Source organism: Anolis sagrei, chromosome 5, assembly GCF_037176765.1.
Source record: "Anolis sagrei isolate rAnoSag1 chromosome 5, rAnoSag1.mat, whole genome shotgun sequence".
Taxonomy (NCBI): Eukaryota; Metazoa; Chordata; class Lepidosauria; order Squamata; family Dactyloidae; genus Anolis; species Anolis sagrei.
In genome coordinates this window covers 170,839,309-170,858,093 of record NC_090025.1, presented here as the reverse complement: position 1 = coordinate 170,858,093, position 18,785 = coordinate 170,839,309, and the positions used below count along the sequence as shown (strand labels likewise).

The 18,785-nt window shown below is 38.0% G+C and overlaps 1 protein-coding gene across 4 annotated transcripts in view; it reads right to left on the bottom strand.

Annotated features, from left to right (window-relative positions):
* NT5DC3 (5'-nucleotidase domain containing 3) overlaps positions 1 to 18,785 on the bottom strand; it is a 36,609-nt gene that overhangs the window by 5,020 nt on the left and 12,804 nt on the right. For all 4 annotated transcript variants that reach the window (XM_060776892.2, XM_060776893.2, XM_067469230.1 and 1 more), the window contains exons 2-13: positions 16,636 to 16,820; positions 15,074 to 15,148; positions 12,506 to 12,561; positions 10,960 to 11,050; positions 8,919 to 9,056; positions 8,448 to 8,508; positions 6,466 to 6,568; positions 6,243 to 6,344; positions 6,037 to 6,118; positions 5,022 to 5,108; positions 2,606 to 2,746; positions 2,132 to 2,196 (exon numbers count right to left, since the gene is read on the bottom strand). In XM_060776892.2, the coding sequence (XP_060632875.2) occupies positions 2,132 to 2,196; positions 2,606 to 2,746; positions 5,022 to 5,108; positions 6,037 to 6,118; positions 6,243 to 6,344; positions 6,466 to 6,568; positions 8,448 to 8,508; positions 8,919 to 9,056; positions 10,960 to 11,050; positions 12,506 to 12,561; positions 15,074 to 15,148; positions 16,636 to 16,820 (1,186 nt within the window). The remainder of the gene's footprint in view (positions 1 to 2,131; positions 2,197 to 2,605; positions 2,747 to 5,021; positions 5,109 to 6,036; positions 6,119 to 6,242; positions 6,345 to 6,465; positions 6,569 to 8,447; positions 8,509 to 8,918; positions 9,057 to 10,959; positions 11,051 to 12,505; positions 12,562 to 15,073; positions 15,149 to 16,635; positions 16,821 to 18,785) is intronic.

Here is an 18,785-nt window from a genome sequence, read left to right as displayed (position 1 = left end):
GCTGCCTTCCAGATCTACAGCATCTGGATCTACAATTCTCAGTTACTATGGATCATCATGACCCTGAATCTAAATGGAAGGAACATGAACACAGAGAAACTGGAGCTATGGAGGCTGTAGCCCAGGCATGGGCAAACTTTGGGCCTCCAGGTGTTTTGGATTTCAACTCCCACAATTCCTAACAGCCGGTAGGAAGACTGCGGTGAGAAAGCTTTAATGACACATTACTCTCTGCTTCTTTCTTTTCATGTGTTAAATAGTCTCCCATTTTGACCATAGAATATGTCTTCAATCAAAACTTTCATGTATATAACGGAGGAAAGGATCAGGAATGAACTATGCACGGCTAAGAGTTATATATGGTACAGCCTCCAGGATAATGGTTGTTTAACCTGTCTTCCTACCAGTGTTTTAAGTAATAGCACTACTTGGACAAGAGTAAGGGATTTAGGGAGTTTAAATGTAACAAAATCTATAGATCTAAATGTTGAGAGCCAACAGAAAGGTGGAAATATATATATGTTCAAATCTATCAACTATAGCAAAATCTCCTTTTCAGGAACCTTATAATTAATCAAGAATGCCTGAACAATGTTAATGTACTCATTTCTTATTTTATCCTGCTCTCTGTATCATCTCTGTAGACAGGATCATAAAATGTTAGTATCTGATAAAAGTCAGTTTAAATATAGCAAGTTTTTTTTAGTTCAAAGCTTCAAGAGCTTTAATTTCTGAGAAGTAATTATTATTCCCATTATGTTTAAAAACGGCGAAGTCCCAAAACTGAAGACTAACCTGACAGCTTTTAAAAAATATGAACTCTTTAAAACAAAATTCAAAAAGTGGTTTGCCCATGCCTGCTCTATTCTATCATTGCCTAATAAAAGTGTAAGTGGGCAGAGATTGTAGGAGATCCTCCTTTGCACACATCTGAAAGGCTGCAGTATATTTCCACAAGGAGGGGAACAAGAGAAATTTGTGAATACTGTATACTAAAGGCAGCCTAAATGTCAAACTAACTATAGCCCCGGGATGTAAGCAATCCCCCATTTTAATGCAAAGTTATTTTCAATCAAACTTCCCAAATTCTCTGTCTTATAAACATTAAGCATTGTCCTTAACCATGAAAATAATATGGTAGACAATTATTTAAAAAGTAAAGCTTTTCCCTTGACATCAAGTCTAGTCGTGTCTGACTCTGAGGGTGTTCCTCATCTCCATTCTACGCTGAAGAGCTGACGTTGTCTGTCGACACCTCTAGGTCCTGTGACCAGCATGACTGCATGGAGCACCGTTACCTTCCTGCTGAAGTGGTACCTATTGACCTACTCACTCACATTTGCAGGTTTTCGAACTGGGGTTTTCAAACTGCTAGGTTGGCAGAAGCTGGGACTAACAGCGGGAACTCACCCTGCTCCCCGGATTCGAACTGTCGACCTTTCAGTCAGCAAGTTCAGCAGCTCAGCGGTTTAACCCGCTGCGCTACCAGGAGCTCCTAGACAATTATTTAAAAAAATATCCCAACTTTAAATGCACACTATTTCTATTGATTCATAACCAATGAAAACAGAGCTCTTGGACTAAAGTTTGCAACACAAAAGATAACCCTAAGAAAATTACATTAATTTTTCAGTAGTCAAATTTGAAATCTAAGGGGTTGGTTCCCTGCTGCAATTATTTTTCTTTTGCAGCTGCTACTATTACACTATGTAGCACAATTTTAGTTCCTGGGATACAGGAATTTCCTAATTCATTCTATCATAAAAACATGGAAACATTTATTAATTTACAAAAAACTTTGTTTTTGTGAGACAGTCTGCAGCATATTTTGCTATAGGTTTTCAATGAATACCTCATAAAGTCTCAACCAATTCAACACAGTTTGTGGCAGCCACAAAAACAAGGTTTTTGGAGTATAATGACTACTTTTAAAGTAAGTACCCTACAATTAAACAGGAAATAACACTTTCAAACCAGGAACAGGTTTTTTTTTCCCACCAAATTTTGTTATATATGTTACTAACAGAGATAATGAAGAAAATACAGCAAATTAGGACATAGCACATTTTTCTAAAAATTAACCAATGGCTTTATTCTTTTACAAGTCTGAAACAAGCACATTCATGTTTACCTCATTTCCTTTCTTTCCTTCTTCCACTCCTGTATAATCAGCTGAGAGTCAGGATCCTTGTGAACCTGAAATGACAGCAGAGAAGGCATGAACTGCCATTTATTAACAGAACAAGGGCCAAGCGCATCATAGTTTAAGAGCATGTCTACACAATATGTTTACACAGTATTAAAAATATGACAGAGATTGAAACATTAAAGGAACAAGTGGTGAGAAAAATAAGGAATGACAACAATTGGCACATAAAATGAATGCAGTATTAGAAAGTCAGGTTTATATTACTTCATTATGCAAAGGTGAAATCCAAAAGAATCAATGCATGTTATTGAGCCTGAAATAATCCTACAAAGTAGCAATGGGCTGAACCCAATGTTACTGCCACTTAGATAAGTCCACCTACTTAAATGGTGACTAATACCATTTAGGTAGGAGAGGAATAATGGGGCGGGGGTGGGGTGAAGGAAAAGAACAAACCTGCATGTGTTCCAGTAATCCAGTGAGAGTTTGCAGCCAGGTCATGGTCTGAATATATCGCTCTGTGTTCATGATCTTAATCTCTGTCCGTAACTCTGGAATAATTGCACCTGTTCGCCAACCATGCTTTAAGGTCAAATCCTATTTGGCCAAACAGGATTGCAAAACACAAAGGCATCAGTGTTTAGATGATTCAAAGGTCACTTTCCATCATTTCACTCTAAAGACAATTTGGTATCTTACCATATATTGCTAAGCAGCAAACAAAGTAAAAGGGCTTTCTTATCATAGAATCATAGAATCAAAGAGTTGGAAGAGACCTCATGGGCCATCCAGTCCAACCCCCTGCCAAGAAGCAGGAATATTGCATTCAAAGCACCCCCGACAGATGGCCATCCAGCCTCTGCTTAAAAGCTTCCAAAGAAGGAGCCTCCACCACACTCCGGGGCAGAGAGTTCCCTTACTGAACGGCTCTCACAGTCAGGAAGTTCTTCCTAATGTTCAGACGAAATCTCCTTTCTTGTAGTTTGAAGCCATTGTTTCATTACGTCCTAGTCTCAAGGGCAGCAGAAAACAAGCTTGCTCCCTCCTCCCTGTGACTTCCTCTCACATATTTATACATGGCTATCATGTCTCCTCTCAGCCTTCTCTTCTTCAGGCTAAACATGCCCAACAGCATTCCCAACAGATGGACATCCAGTCCCATTTAAAAAACCTCCACAGAAGGTGAGTTCACAGCTCTTTACAACATTTGCACAAAGCATTACAAAAAACAAGGTCTTGAGAATTCTCCCTACCCTTTAAAGTGCCGGGGCTATTGTGGAGACTCATGGCAACATAATGTGCTTCCTAAAATATGAAGACCTTCTCAAAGGTATGAACATCCCCAAGTGTCAATCCAATGCTACTTCACAAGTTGAGCAGAATTTTCAAATAGCAATGAAGAAAACAAGCCACCTTTCTGCACATTTTCTTCTCCAAAGGCTCAAGATTCAGAAACCGGTTCTGTTTTTGAGGGTTGTTTTTTTTTTCATGTCAGGAGCAACTTGAGAAACTACAAGTCTCTTCTGGTGTGAGAGAATTGGCCATCTGAAAGGATGTTGCCCAGGGGACACCCAGATGTTTGATGTTTTACCATCCTTGTGGGAGGCTTCTCTCATGTCCTCACATGGGGAGCTGAAGCTGACAGAGGGACCTCAACCCATTCTCCCCGGATTCAAACCATTGATCTGTGGTCAGCAGTTCTGCTGGCACAAGGGTTTAGCCCATTGGGCCACCAGGGTCTCCTAGTTCTGTTGCCATACACAGATGAAGGAAGCTGCTGTCCATTCACTTTTCAAGCAACATGGAATCATGCAGAAGAGGACAACTGCTCAAAAATAACATATGCTACAATAGTGGTTCCCAAAAAGTTTTGGGTTGTGACCCCATTTTATAGAGGAAAAGTGACCCACAACACCAATATAATAAAAGTTAGAACTGTTAGTGCTGCTAAAGTGACGACTATGGTGTCTGTATCTTGCAGCACTACTTGGCTTATGGTTGACTGCTCTTGGCTTCCTGTTCAGATGGCCAAAGAAGGGAAATAACATGATGTGCTGAGCATTAGATTCCTGGAAGCAGGATTATTTGATTCATGTAGACATACGATGTATTATATTTTGCAAAATTTGCTGGTACCAAAGAAAAAACGTTGCCACCTACAAAAAACAAGGCACTCAAAGTGCATGGATCACTAAGAATCAACCAATCACAAGCTGGGCAGCACCCACATTCTGTACAGCAAGGCAGTGAACTGCGCAAGCTAACCCAATGAACAAAAGATCATTACCCACTTATGCAAACAAATGTATGTGCAGGATGCAATGACATGATTTTTTTGTTTCCTTCTGAAAAATTTTCATAACTCATCACTGCCCAGTGACCCCAAAGAAAACCCTTATGTAGGGTTCCCAACTCATGGATTGTGATCCATGTGTTGGGAAGCACTGTGCTACAAGATACATATGTGAAAACAACTATGGACATGAATTATATTGCCTGGCATAAGATTCAAAGGAGGATTTCTATTTTCCATTTAAATATTTATAACAGTGGGCAACAAACACCACTTGAAACAGCAGTCATTTCTATTTCAGGTCACCCACAACTAGCGTTTTATAGAGAACAAAAACCGGTATGCCCTATGGCCTTGTTCTTAACCATCACGAAATAAACACAAAACTGCATGGCAGGTGGAATAAGAAGCTTAGATTTCTCTAAACAGAAAACTAATCCCATCAGGGATTTTCCCACTTTTATGACAGAAACATGGCATTCTTTTATTTTCATAAGTCCTGCTGGCTTACAAAAGTAATTAGTTCATTCCTCTAGCCAGTACCTGCTTTATATGAAATCAACAGGGAAAACTACTTACTGCAAGATCACTATAAATATGATCACCAAAATATAAGACTTTGGAGCCCCTCCAGCCAGTCAGTTTCAGGAACTCATATAAGTTGCCCTGCAAAACCGGACAGAAAGAAAGGTGTTATGAGCCACAAATAAAATGTGGCCATAGACAGGAACAAAGTTTTGCTTCACACATGGAAACTTACAGTATTTTCATTTATACAAACACTTACTCTAAACTTAAATTCTACTTCCATTACCAAGGCAGAATGATTCTTTTTATATTCTTGTATATATTAATGTCTAATTCACTTATTTCTTTCAAATGAAATTATATTCTGTAGAGTTAAAATATTTTTTTGTTGGTAGAGAAGTGTATTCTAGTATTCTGTGATGATTAAAATTGTATGAGAGCCAATCTAATCTGATCAAAACTAATCATTTCATAACAATATAAAATCTGCAAAACTGCTTTACATTTTCTCCTACTGTGTAGGCTTATATAGTTGCAATATCAGTTTGATAACCCCGAGTCACTGACTAGTATCTTTAAGCCAAATGCTTCACAAGTGCATCATTTTACAGTAAGTCTTGCTAAATTAGATGATTTTCCACCTTTCTCCAAGCACAGGATCCAATGTGGCATACAACATTTTAAAATCAAATGACAATTTATAAAAACTTCTCAATACACAAGCTATAACGTAAGTGTCTATCCAAGCAAAATACTCCTACCTATCTAGTCCCAACTAAAGTAGACACACTAAACCAATGCATTCACAAATGTTGACTTAAAATCAGCAATTGATTCAATTTATATACTCTGTTTGCGACTAGAAATTAGATTTTTCACAATAGTAACAATATGGAGAAAAGTATGAAGGAGTTAATATAAAAACATATAAAAAGTAAACATACACATATTGTTCCTTCTTTTTAACTTTTTCCTGGTTTCTGACTTGAATCTCTATATTTTTATTTTCATTGTCCCCCTCAAAAAATAAAAGAGAAATTAAAGTATTTTTTAAAACAAGGCATACCTGCTTGTAAATTTGGCCTTTCTGCAATTCATGGATTTTGTCCCAAAGCAAAACACCTCTTTCATTTACCTTACGGAAAGGTCTAAAACAAAACAAAAACATAACCAAGCTCAATATCTGAACAGCACCAAGTGGAAAAAAGGCCACCAGTTTAAAAAAAAAATCTGCTGCAGTTGCTTAACCCCACTTTAGGAAAAGTCACTCGCCTTCTCTTATCATTAAAGAAGTTTGGTTTGTCAGCCTGGACAATGACAACGTCAAAGAGATCCCTCCAGTCCTTCCCAACAATGAACCTCATGCCTCTGTCCCTGAAAAGAGTAGACCAGCTATTAGAAAAACAAGCATAAACTAGCTTGCATTGTAAGAAATGACAATTTACATTTACCACTGAGAGATCCTTTTTTGGTATATACAAAGTAAGCAACTTACACAAAGCTGCTAGGACTGTTTGTGATGAGGAACATCTTCTTGCCATGATCTGCCAGCTTTGCTAATACAGCACGGGTTTGCTCCGCGTAACAAATGTATTTCTCTAAAGGGGAAAGAGGAAGAGAAGACAAAAAGGATTTTGGTTCATTTATTGCAATTTTTTTCGTGTCAGGTGCAACTTCAGAAACTGCAAGTTACTTCTGGTGTGAGAGAATTGACTTTCTGCCAGGATGTTGCCCAGAGGAAGTCCGGATGTTTGACCATCCTGTGGGAGGCTTCTCTCATGTCCCCACATGAGAAGCTGGAGCTGACAAACAAGAACTCACTCCCCGGATTTGAACTGCCAACCTTTTGGTCAGCAGTCCTGTCAGCAGAAGGGTTTAACATATTGCGCCACTGGGGGCTCCTATTTATTGCACATTGAACTCCTCCACTGATGGGATAGTGTGCAGTCAGTTAAAAACATGAAATATAAAAAAGCAGAATATAAAACCACAAACAACAAAAGATAAATTTCCATTACTAACATTCCTGACTGCATTAAGAAACATAGCAAAGCAATATCTTCAATCTTGTCTAATTATAAAAAGCACAATCATATCACCACAATTACCATAGTGCTGGTAGAATACAGAAAGCATGTAGAACATTTCAAAATTAAAAGCACTAATCTATGTATTATGGTTAATCACTCCTGAAAGATGTCCGTCCTATAAGAGTCCTTCTATAAAGCATTTATATTTCTAAGGCTTTGAACCCAGAATAGAAAAGCAGTGGCAAGGGAAAGACTGCGTGCACAACAAAACTAAAAAAAAAAAAAGAATTTTTGTATTGTCGAAGGCTTTCATGGCCGGAATCGCTGGGTTGTTGTAGGTTTTTCGGGCTATATGGACATGTTCTTAGAGGCATTCTCTCCAAAGAGAGAATGCCACTAGAACATGGCCATATAGCCCGAAAAAACCTACAACAACCCAAAACAATTTTTACACTCTAACTAAAAGTAAACTTATAAAACATTTTAAGAGGAGTTGCTCCTAGAAACCCAAAGTTTATAACTACGCTAGACTACAAATCCAGTCTCTCTACAGACACTCTGGCATTCTAAAGCCTTTATATGGTGCAGAATGCTCTTGAATTGTCTAAACATTGGAAGAATGTATCACATGCCAAGACATTAAAAATGTTAAAGCATCTGAGGAATCTCCACTGTTAGTAATCCTGAATGTGCAAACTTTAAAGGTTCGAGGAATCATCACGACTTGATACATGGAATGAAGTTTTTTTCCCCCAACCCTGACTTGACAGCTTTCATAAGGAAATATAGATTTCAAATGTATTAGTCTCAAGATCTTAAGGAAATTAGCTGGGACCCTGAATGGCACTTTTCTTGTCAAGGGTTAAAAACTTCCAAATGTTTCAGAGAGTTTATATCTTGAATTTATATTCTTTAACCATTTCTTCATAAACTGTACAGCTCTCTTTAGTAAGAGTTTACTTTCAAAGAAAACACAAGCCTCAACCGTTTTAGCAGCTAACACTGCTTCTGCATTCTAACAGATGTCATTGTCTATACTTCTCTAACAGTAATTCCTCAACCAACATTCCCTAACTTGTCATCCTTGTTTCAAGCTGAACATTCCAAACTGTCATTGAGTCAGTAACGTGACCTGCAGCCCCTCCCACTGCTTTAGGTATATAGAGATAAGGAAACCACAAATTCGGGTTATATTCAGGTTATAAAATGACACATTATGAAACAGACAAACATTATGTGGAGGAGGCTAGAGAAGGTTGCTTCCTCCAACAACTACTTCTAGATTCACACCAATAACAGTGATGAGCTGAGAACCTTTAAGGTGACAATTTTCCTAAATCCTACATCATTTGTGTAATTACGTTATTATGTATGGTCGGTTGGAACTAATGATCATAAAGCATTAAAAGTGATGGCCCACTTTGCAGAAAAGCTCATTAACACTTACCAATATCTGCTTCAATTGCACGGTACATTATTCCTTTGATGTGGACATCTCTGATCGAATCCTGTCAGAGAAGTTGGATGTGAAGTTACAGCAAAATTCTTATGCATACTAAAAACTAATTTGACAAATACAAATATTAACAAAAGGTATTTTTCATTACCAGCTAATGGTGGTTTCAAAGAATAGCTCCCAGAACTTTACTTTTGAGGGATTCTAGGAACTACTGTTATAGAATTATGTCCAGTTTTATCTTTGATCCCAGATTTAAAATCCCTCTCCACAAACTAATCAAATCCTACTTTGATGAACAGATATAAACATAAATATATAAAACATAAAATTTCAGAATTTAGGACTATTTGGTGTGTGGCATATAAGAGTACATATCCAGAAATGAGATCAAATAGCTTCATATCCTACAGAGAGAGAAAAAAACACATGGATAGCTTTTATGCTGGAATAGCCCAATACCTTCACATCTTTGTAGAGGTGAACTGGTTCATAGTCTATGTTGTTTTTCAGGAAGTATTCATTCACGCAAGAAAGGAGTGTCATCTCAGGCAAGGAGAAGATGTCCATAAATTGCTTCATGGTGTTACCTTGTGAACTCTACAAATAAGCACATGTAATTCAAACATCTGTCACACATCGAGACATTTATATGCATATAATAAGCTTTTGTTTTATTTGTATTTATTTTTTCATTATTTTTGTTGAGAACAAGAGAAAGAGAGATGCAAAATAATTAAGTCTAGTAAATGAGAATGAAACAACTGAAGTTGAACAGGATTGGTAGGCACAAGAATGGGCCTTTTTAGGTGACGAATCCCTACTGTCAGAATGCAGTTTCAAGGGACATAGTTTCAAGGGAAAGAGGAAGGGAAAGTAAGGGGGGATGGAAGAAAGAAGAGAAAGAGGGAGGGAAGGTTAGCCACAGCAATGCATGGTGGGTACAGCTAGATGTAAATAAAAAAGTAGTTAGAGGACAGTGTTCAATCCCTCAATTTTAAAGAAGAGTAAGAGAGAGAGACATATCGTATCTATTAAGGAACAGTGATCTTCCCATAAACATCTACCTCCCCGCTCTCAAAAAATGCCAGCTATCAATGACACATCAAGAAGGATGCAATCAAAAGGACTTCTTCCCATAGAAAAACACAGTCTAATAGGTTCTGCAGTTATGCCATTTCTGGGCAAGTTACTTCGCTAACCCAATTTATCTGAAGCATATTCTAGAAAGACAGGACCGGAGAAAGAAAGCTGGACAAGCCAGATGCTATCTATATAATAAATAGACTGTTATGATTTTGACTCTTAATAATAGTATTCATATTATTGAATCCACATTCCTAGATCAGTGGCACTTTATTAAAACTTCATCAGTTCCATTTTTCATTTTTATTCATCTGAATTGCTAATTTGTTAAGGATGAGTGGGAACTCACATCATGTATTAGATTTTATTACAAAAGCAATGTAAAATGTGACAAATGGTTTAGCTCAGTGTTCTGCATTCAATTAATTTAGAAACAGATTAAAAACAGAAGGAACAGTCTAATAGAACAAGGAGCATCAGTACTATTAAAAGAGGCAATCATTTGTCTCACAATGACTATACTAGTTTTTAAGGAAATAAAGTGGTGAACTCAAGGCCCATACATCCACTCTTAAGCTCAATGGAGAAAAAAGCAGGATTTGCAAGCCTAACTAATAATAAATAAACATTTCCACGAGCCAAGTAATTACATGCTTCTAGATACCAAAGTCACATAGTACCTTATATACTCAAGTATAAGCTAAGGTTTTCAGCCATTTTTAGGGTGAAAAAGCCCCGTTTGGCTTATCCTCGAGTCAAAGTTATTTATTATTTTACCTTATTATTATTATTATTATTATTATTATTATTATTATTACATTTCTTATTTTACTCTATTTATTATTGCTATTGTTACATTTATTTTTATTTTACTCTATTTATTATTGTTATTATTATTATTTATTATTTTACTTATTATTACATTTATTATTTTACTCTATTATTATTGTTATTATTACATTTACATTATTTTACTGTATTATTGTTTTTTACTCTATTATTACTGGAAGGATACACAAGAGCACTTACACTAAAGAAGGTTAGAATAATGGTTTTAATGAGAGTTACACAGTCTCATCTTAAATTACAGTTTTATGTAAATATTCAGAAACGTTTAACTTACTGATGACTAAATTAATGTAATATATCTATTTTTTATTTTTGAAAATTACTAGTAGTTGCTGCATTTCCCACCCTAAGCTTATAATCAAGTCAATATGTTTTCCCAGTTTTTGTAGTAAAATTGGGTACCTTTGCTTATATTCAGGTCGGCTTATACTCGGGTATACATAGTAGTTTGAGATGTACTGAGACAGGATAGCAAGAGATTATCATATGGCAAGACATGAAGAAAAAACATAAACCCAATCATATAATCCTTTAAATTTATATGAGATATGATGGTTTAAACTTTTACCTTTCCATAGAAGTCACTCATTTGTTCCAAAGGGACATGGGACCCATCATACATGGCAATGACCTCGTCATCTGGGACCACATTCAATCCTCTGGTAAGAGAAATAAAAGTTTCATTGCGAAATTAAAGCAGTTCTCACAAAGCAGTGTAGAGTTACTTGGTAAGAAGCTTTGGGTTCTCCAGTTGTACATAAGCAGTGGATACACCCTAACTATCCAAAAGAATTATGTTGGAAATTGATTCTAACCTTAATAATTTTAATGGTAACTTGAAATATTATAGGTTCTGGCTATAATTGTTTTTAGATGAAAGAAAATGGTCTGTATATAGCAGGCATGGGCAAACTTTGGCATTCCAGGTGTTTTGGACTTCAACTCCTACAACTCCTAACAGCCTTCCGGCTATTAGGAATTGTGGGAGTTGAAGTCCAAAACACCTGGAGGGCTGAAGTTTGCCCATGCCTGGTATATAGCATATAACTTTATAAAGAAAAGTACAGTGTATTCATATTTTTGGAAATGGATACCCTAAGGTATCTGTCCTTTAGGAAGTAACTCAAGACTTGGCTGTGGGACCTTGCATTTGACCAAAAGCTTGTATGAAGGAGACATAAGCAATTTTGAAGTGATGATGAATTGACCCAGTCCCGGATTTTAATTGGCATGTTTTAACAACTGTTCATTTAATGTTTTGTTTTAATGAATTTATCATTATGATGGCACCAAATGGTGTTTGCTGTGAGGCCGTCCTGAGTCCCCCCTCGGGGGTGAGAAGGGTGGAATACAAGTATATGAAATAAATAAATAAGGGCCAGCAATTTTTGCCTTCTGTTAAAAAATGAGAACTGCAATTTAACACACACACACATAATTTAACATCGTTAAACATGTGCACCAATTCAAACAAGAGGGCAAGAAAATTAACATGGTATTCACCACTGTGCTTTCATCACACATGAATTTGAAGGGGGTGTAACAACTGCAAGTACCATAATGAAACAGATTTGAAAGCTATTGCCTGTGTAGCTTTTCATAAAGCTCTGTTGTCAACAGTGAAGTATTTTTAGCATCTTTCTACTGCAATTTAGCAGCTGGGATCATTAGTCAGTGTGATGTAAACAGCCAACTCTCCTCTGAACACAAAGCAGATTTGAATAGTTCAACCAATATTAACATTATCATTTCAATATAGTATTCCTTCCCACAGATATATAAAACATCGCAATAGATTAAAGAACAGAGGCACTAAAATGGACTGAACTGTTGCTGACATTATGCTAGCCAGGGTATAAGCTAAGGTGTAAAGTTGTCTTCCAAATCCTGGCTTGCCTGGATGTCATTAATCAAAGCTCCCAATCTGAATAGCAAACAATTGGTAACTGCAAATCTGTGTTTCATTACTCACGCAAAGGGGGGGGGGGGGATGAATGCCAAGAGGCTTCTATTAGTTTATACTGTCAACACTGTGATATATTACTGATCAGAGCCCCTAGCTCACCTGGAACACCTCAAACAAAATTAATCATAATCAAGCAAATGACACCTACCTGTACACTGTTCCCAATTGAATATAATGGAAAGCATCAATCTTCATCAACAACGCCTTTAAAAAAAATTCCAAGTAAAACTTAGACACTGTACTTAACGTTTTAAACGTTTTAAATGAAATTACAGTCAAGTATGATTGTTGCCATATAGAATTACTGTATCTTTTTTAATGAAAGATTGAAAATGAGTTAAAACGTGCAAACCATGGGTAACATTAGGCACCTGGGGCTCCCTCTTACAGTCCCTGAAACCCTCCCACCATTCCCAAAAAATCATCCTAAAATTCAGTGTTATTTTGGAACTATGTTTGCCATAAAATAATGCAGAATGCCGCACCCAAATGCATTTCCCAGTTGTGATCATTTTTGTTAAGACAAGAATGTTCCAATTTTTTAGGAATAGAATCAGAACACCCAAAAATAACAGAAAGCCTAAAATAAATCTGCTTCTGCTGGGTCTCCTTTGCCTGCCACTGAGAGCCCAAACCGTGACACACATCCTGGTTACTGTACAATAAAATCTGCCTTTGGCCAAGATTCAGAACAGCAGCAGATGTAATATTTCAGATATGAAGGAAAGCTTTTATATGATTCTACCCCAGTTGTTAGCATTTAAATGGGAGACCACAAACAAATACCAGGTGCTGTGCGCTATATTTCAGATGCAGTAACTGGCAAAAATGCATCCAAAACTGCAGTAACTGTGTCCTTCCTTATGAAAACTCTATAAAATGTATGGGGTCACAGTTAAATCAACAAGCACCCTGAAAGTATATATACACAATCATTCTTGACAATCAACTTGTATTTAAAAATATATCTTAACAGGCCCTGGTCTGGGGGTGGGGCATGAGAACCATGAGAATAAAAACCCAAATAAATAAATAATCTGTTCCATATGAAACATAAAATTGTGCTAATGAAGGCATCTATGTCCAGAATCACTAGGTTGCTGAGTTTTCCAGGCTGTATGGCCATGTTCCAGAAGCATTCCCTCCTGACGTCTTGCCCACATCTCTGGCAGGCATCCTCAGAGGTTGTGAGGTCTGCTGGAAGCTAGGCAAGTGAGGTTTATATATATATATCTGTGGAATGATGTCCAGGGTGGGAGAAAGAACTCTTGTCTGTTTGAGGCAAGTGTGAATGATGTAATTGGCCACCTTGATTAGCATTTAATGTCCTTGCAGCTTCAAAGCCTGGCTGCTTTCTGCCGGGGGAATCCTTTGTTGGGAGTTGTTAGCTGGCTCTGATTGTTTCATGTCTGGAATTCTATTTTCAGAGTGTTGGTCTTTATTTACTGTCCTGATTTTAGAGTTTTTTAATACTGGTAGCCAGATTTTGTTCATTTTCATGGTTTCCTCCTTTCTGTTGAAATTCCCTACATGCTTGTGGATTTCAATGGCTTCTCTGTGTAGTCCAGTGATTCTCACCCTGGGGTCCCCATATATTTTTGGCCTTCAACTCCCAGAAATCCTAACAGCTGGTAAACTGGCTGGGATTTCTGGGAGTTGTAGGCCAAAACACCCGGGGACCCACAGGTTGAGAACCACTGGTGTAGTCTGTCATGTTATAGTGGGCCAGCATTTCTGTGTTCTCAAATAATATGCTATGGCCAGGATGGTTCATCAGATGCTCTGCTATGGCTGACTTCTCGGGCTGAATCAGTCTTCAGTGCCTTTCATGTTCCTTGATTTGTGTTTTGGCAATGCCGTGTTTGGTGGTCCCTATGTAGACTTGTCCACAGCTGCATGGTATACGGGAGACTCCTGCAGGGGCGAGAGGATCCCTCTTGTCCTTTGCTGAATGTAGTATTTGGTGGATTTCCTTAGTGGGTCTGTAGATAGTTTGTAGCTTGTGTTTCTTCATCAGCTTCCCTATGCGGTCAGTGGTTCCCTTGATATATGGCAAGAACACTTTTCCTCTGGATGGATCTTTGTCTTTAGTCTCGTGGCTTGTTCTCAGTATTGCAACTCTTCTGATGTCTGTGGTGGGCTATCCATTAGCCTATAGAGTCTAGTTTAGGTGGTTCGGGTCACCTTGAAGGAGGTGGGGTTTCCAGATTCTTTTTGCATGGTCCGCCAGAGCTTTAACTGTGCTTCTTTTGTTGACTTGTGTGATCGCTGGAGTTTTTATGTAGGTATCTATCCATGTGTATAGGCTTTCTGTAAATTGTGTGGCCCAATTGTTGATTGGGTTTTTGGATGGCCAGGACATCTAGAAAAGGCAGTTATCCTTCATTTTCTTTTTCCATGGTGAATTGGATGTTTGGGTAGATGCTGTTGAGGTGGTCCAGGAACTTATTCAGTTCTTCTTCTCCATTGCCCCAAATGGTGAAGAAGAAGAAGAACTAAACAAGTTGGGAGGGAATGCTTCTGAAACATGGCCATACAGACTGGAAAACTCACAGCAACCTAAACATAAAATTGTTTATTTTAAAAGCTATCCTGCTATGCAAGCCACTCTCAAATAAGGACCGAACTTGCAATATAACATTAGGATCAGAGTTGAAAAGAGACCACAAATGAGTGCACATTCATTAAACACAAACATGAAATAATCCGTACCTACCCGATGTACATCATAATGAAGCCCTCTTATTGCAAAATTTGGATCATAGTCATACTTGCGGATTTCTACAGGATACTGAAAGGATAAGCATTTTGAAACATTTTAAAATCTTGAAATAAAGCCTAGCTTTATTTTTAATCATAAAGGCTAATTGTAACATTTAGGTAAAGTTTATGTCAATAACTTACAAGAGTAGTTTTATCTAGCCAAGGATAAAAAGGTTTGGATCCCTTATCCTAAGAAGACAGAAATGGCAGCAATGGCAAATTTCCTCTAAATAAATGTTGCCAAAGAATCCACATAAGTCAGAGTTAATATGGGAGCACTTGTATATAGCATAGAAAATTGATATTCCAATGATAGCATGTTGCACAAAACAAAAACAAGACCTACATATGCTAAAGGCTTCAGATCTTGGAAATCACAAAATCATAGAGTTGGAAGAGACCTCATGGGCCGTCCAGTCCAACTCTCTGCCAAGAAGCAGGAAAATCGCATTCAAAGTACCTCTGACAGATAGCCATCCAGCCTCCACCACACTCTGTGGCAGAGAGTTCCACTACTGAATAGCTCACACAGTCAAGAAGTTCTTCCTAATGTTCAGGTGGAATCTCCTTTCCTGTAGATTGAAGCCACTGTTCTGCATCCTAGTCTCCAGGGCAGCAGAAAACAAGCTTGTTCCCTCATCCCTATGACTTCCTCTCACATATTTATACATGACCCTCATGATGTCTCCTCTCAACCTTCTCTTCTGCAGGCTAAACATGCCCAGCTCTTTAAGCTGCTCCTCATAGGGCTTGTTCACCAGACCCTTGATCATTTTAGTCACCCTCCTCTGGACACATTCCAGCTTGTCAAACAGGATTAGTCCTGGTTAATACTTAGATGGGGGACTGCCAAAGAATACCCGTGCTATATGCTATATTTCAGAGGAAGAACACATAAACACATAAACTAGCATAAAACCAATATTTTGTGAAACAAAATAAAGTATTTTGGAGAACTGTAGTAGACGTAGCTACGTATGAAGATCTAATTTCGTATTTACTATGGCAGATATATTTATAAACATGTGTATATATAGCAACTGACCTTTGGTCCACAACCTAGTGCTGGAAGTATCTAACAGAAACTGAGAATCCCTTCCAGAGAGACTGAGTAAAGGAATATTCCAGCAGAAGTAACACCCAGAGAGCCAATAGCTGCATTTCTATTAGTAGAGTTTGATTCAAAGTATCCTAGGCAGCAAAGACCATGCCTGACTTGGCGGCAAAGACCATACCTGATTTTATAAAACAGAACTATTGTATTTTCTCATCACTGTAACAAAGATTAACTGGAATTTTGCATCTTATCAAGTGTTTAAAAAGAAGCATCATAAGTGAACATACTTTTTATGTATACATCTATAGGCCTATGTACGGAAGCACTACATCTTTACATGATTTCCCTCTAGAGATACTATTCTCTAAAAGACACAGTAGAAACACGTTACAAGAACAAAATATAAGCACTTTCAATTTTCCAAATATTTTAAACAAACAGCAAAAAACAACCCTTACCCGATGTTCATTAACCAAAAGATCTCGTGCTGCATTAAAGATCAACGTATGCAAATGTTTGGAATAGAAGACCAATGTGTAGTCATAATCAAAGCCGTAGATTTCTACATCTGAAAGACTCATTTCATTGTTGGAAAAGATTGCATCTGGATTCAGTAAGTTACTCATGATTGAAGGGACTAAATCTGCGGAGAAAAAAAAGACACAAAAAAAGGAAGGTTGCAAGCTTTACTGGAAGAAAATTCTGATAACAGTAATATATGTGTATTCCATTCTAAAATGTACACATATGCACTGGCAAAGCAAGAGTGCTTAATGTAATTTCAATGTGAATGTAAGACAAGCATCAGCTTACGGATCATACAATGGAATTCTGCCTGCTCTCAACTTCTAATGAGTTGCATCTATTGATATAGATTTTTTGGTGTCAGGAGCAACTTGAGAAACTGCAAGTCACTTCTGGTGTGAGAGAATTGGCCATCTGCAAGGGCGTTGTTCAGGGGACACCCGGATGATTGATGTTTTACCATCCTTGTGGGAGGCTCCTCTCATGTCCCTGCACGGGGAGCTGGAGCTGACAGAGGGAACTCAACCCGCTCTCCCTAGATTCAAACCGCTGACTTGTTGGTCAGCAGTCCTTCTGAAAAAATGCAAAGGTAACACTGTTATCTGAAACCCAGACCCCCGAAAAGCTGGAGCCCTGAGATCGGGACTCAGATACATGACCTCTGTATATCCCACTCAATCTATGAGACAGGAAACACCTCCTGCTGGGCAGCCCTGTACAACTTCTTCCCACCACCCCAATACTAGACCCAAGTTACCAGAAAATATGTGGAATCCCTTCTCAGCTAAGACCTGAGCTCAATGATAAGATCAGAATGTAGATTATCAATCTGAGAGCATATTGATCATTCAAGGATAACATAGATTCCACCCAGGGAGAATCCAAGCCTATAACTGCCCTGTTCCTCATTGTTCTATGAAGAGAATCCCATTATCCCAGGACCACTCTTCCCAAGAGCGATCACTGACTATTGTCCCTAGGAATACTCATTTTCCCTCCCAGAATGCCTCTTTTGGCAGAGTAGGGAGTGGACTCCAGCACAGTCAAAATGTCTTCCAATGAAAACTTTATTATGTTTCCAGCCCCACACTTTACATCACTTATGGGCTGTAAAACATGACAACAATGAATGTACCTTGAACCAATAAGACAACATATCATAATTCGTACCAATCAGAGCAATGTTTATTATTGTCAATTGTCTATAAAATGTCAATATCTTTAAGGAGAGAACAAATCAGATCTGGGAATTTCCCCTAACATCCATCGTTTATCAATGGAGAATAAACCTCTGATTCTGCCCTCATCTCTGCATGTCTTGACTGGAACCGATTGGAGCTGGCACACCGGGAACAGACCTCCGGGATGCAGAACAGCGCTATACGTGAGATCCCTTTGTAAGCACAAAGACAAATCAATTCATGTTCCACAAAATAGGAGTGATAAATGAAGTTCTGGAAGATTAATTGCCATCTGTGGCTGGAAGTTTACTTGTCATCTAGTCAATTGAATCAGGAGTAAACTTCAGCTGAACATCTGGATTCAAGCCAGCAAAGATTGCTCCAGTACTGTGAGAATGGCCCCCTTTTTGGAAATCTTTGCCTGTTGCTGGAAGACATCTCAATTCTAAAGAGATTTTTCCTGAAGTGTTTGTTTTATATATGCTCTCTGCAAAGCTTGAAAGTTAATCTGTTATTTGTTATGGTAATGCTTATTAGTTTTAACATAGTACTTCTTAAACTATCTGACTCAGAGCAGCAACAATCCGAAGCATGGCAGTGTGCTGGACTGGATGGCCTTGTGGTCCCTTCCAATCCTATAAACATTACCAACTATCACCAATGTGGCAGGGATTGGTACCATATTTAGGCCATATTAAGCAGTTTCCTGGCAACCTGCCATTGAAGGCAGTCTGTCAATGGCTCATGAAATGCACAAGTTTCAAAGATAGTTGTTTTGCTGTAACTCCCGAGGCTTTTAAATATGACCCCCTTTTTGGAGGCTGAAGGAAGGGTTGTGTCATGTCATATATGATATAACTCAAGTCTTAGACCCCTTCCACACAGCTGAATAAAATCGCACA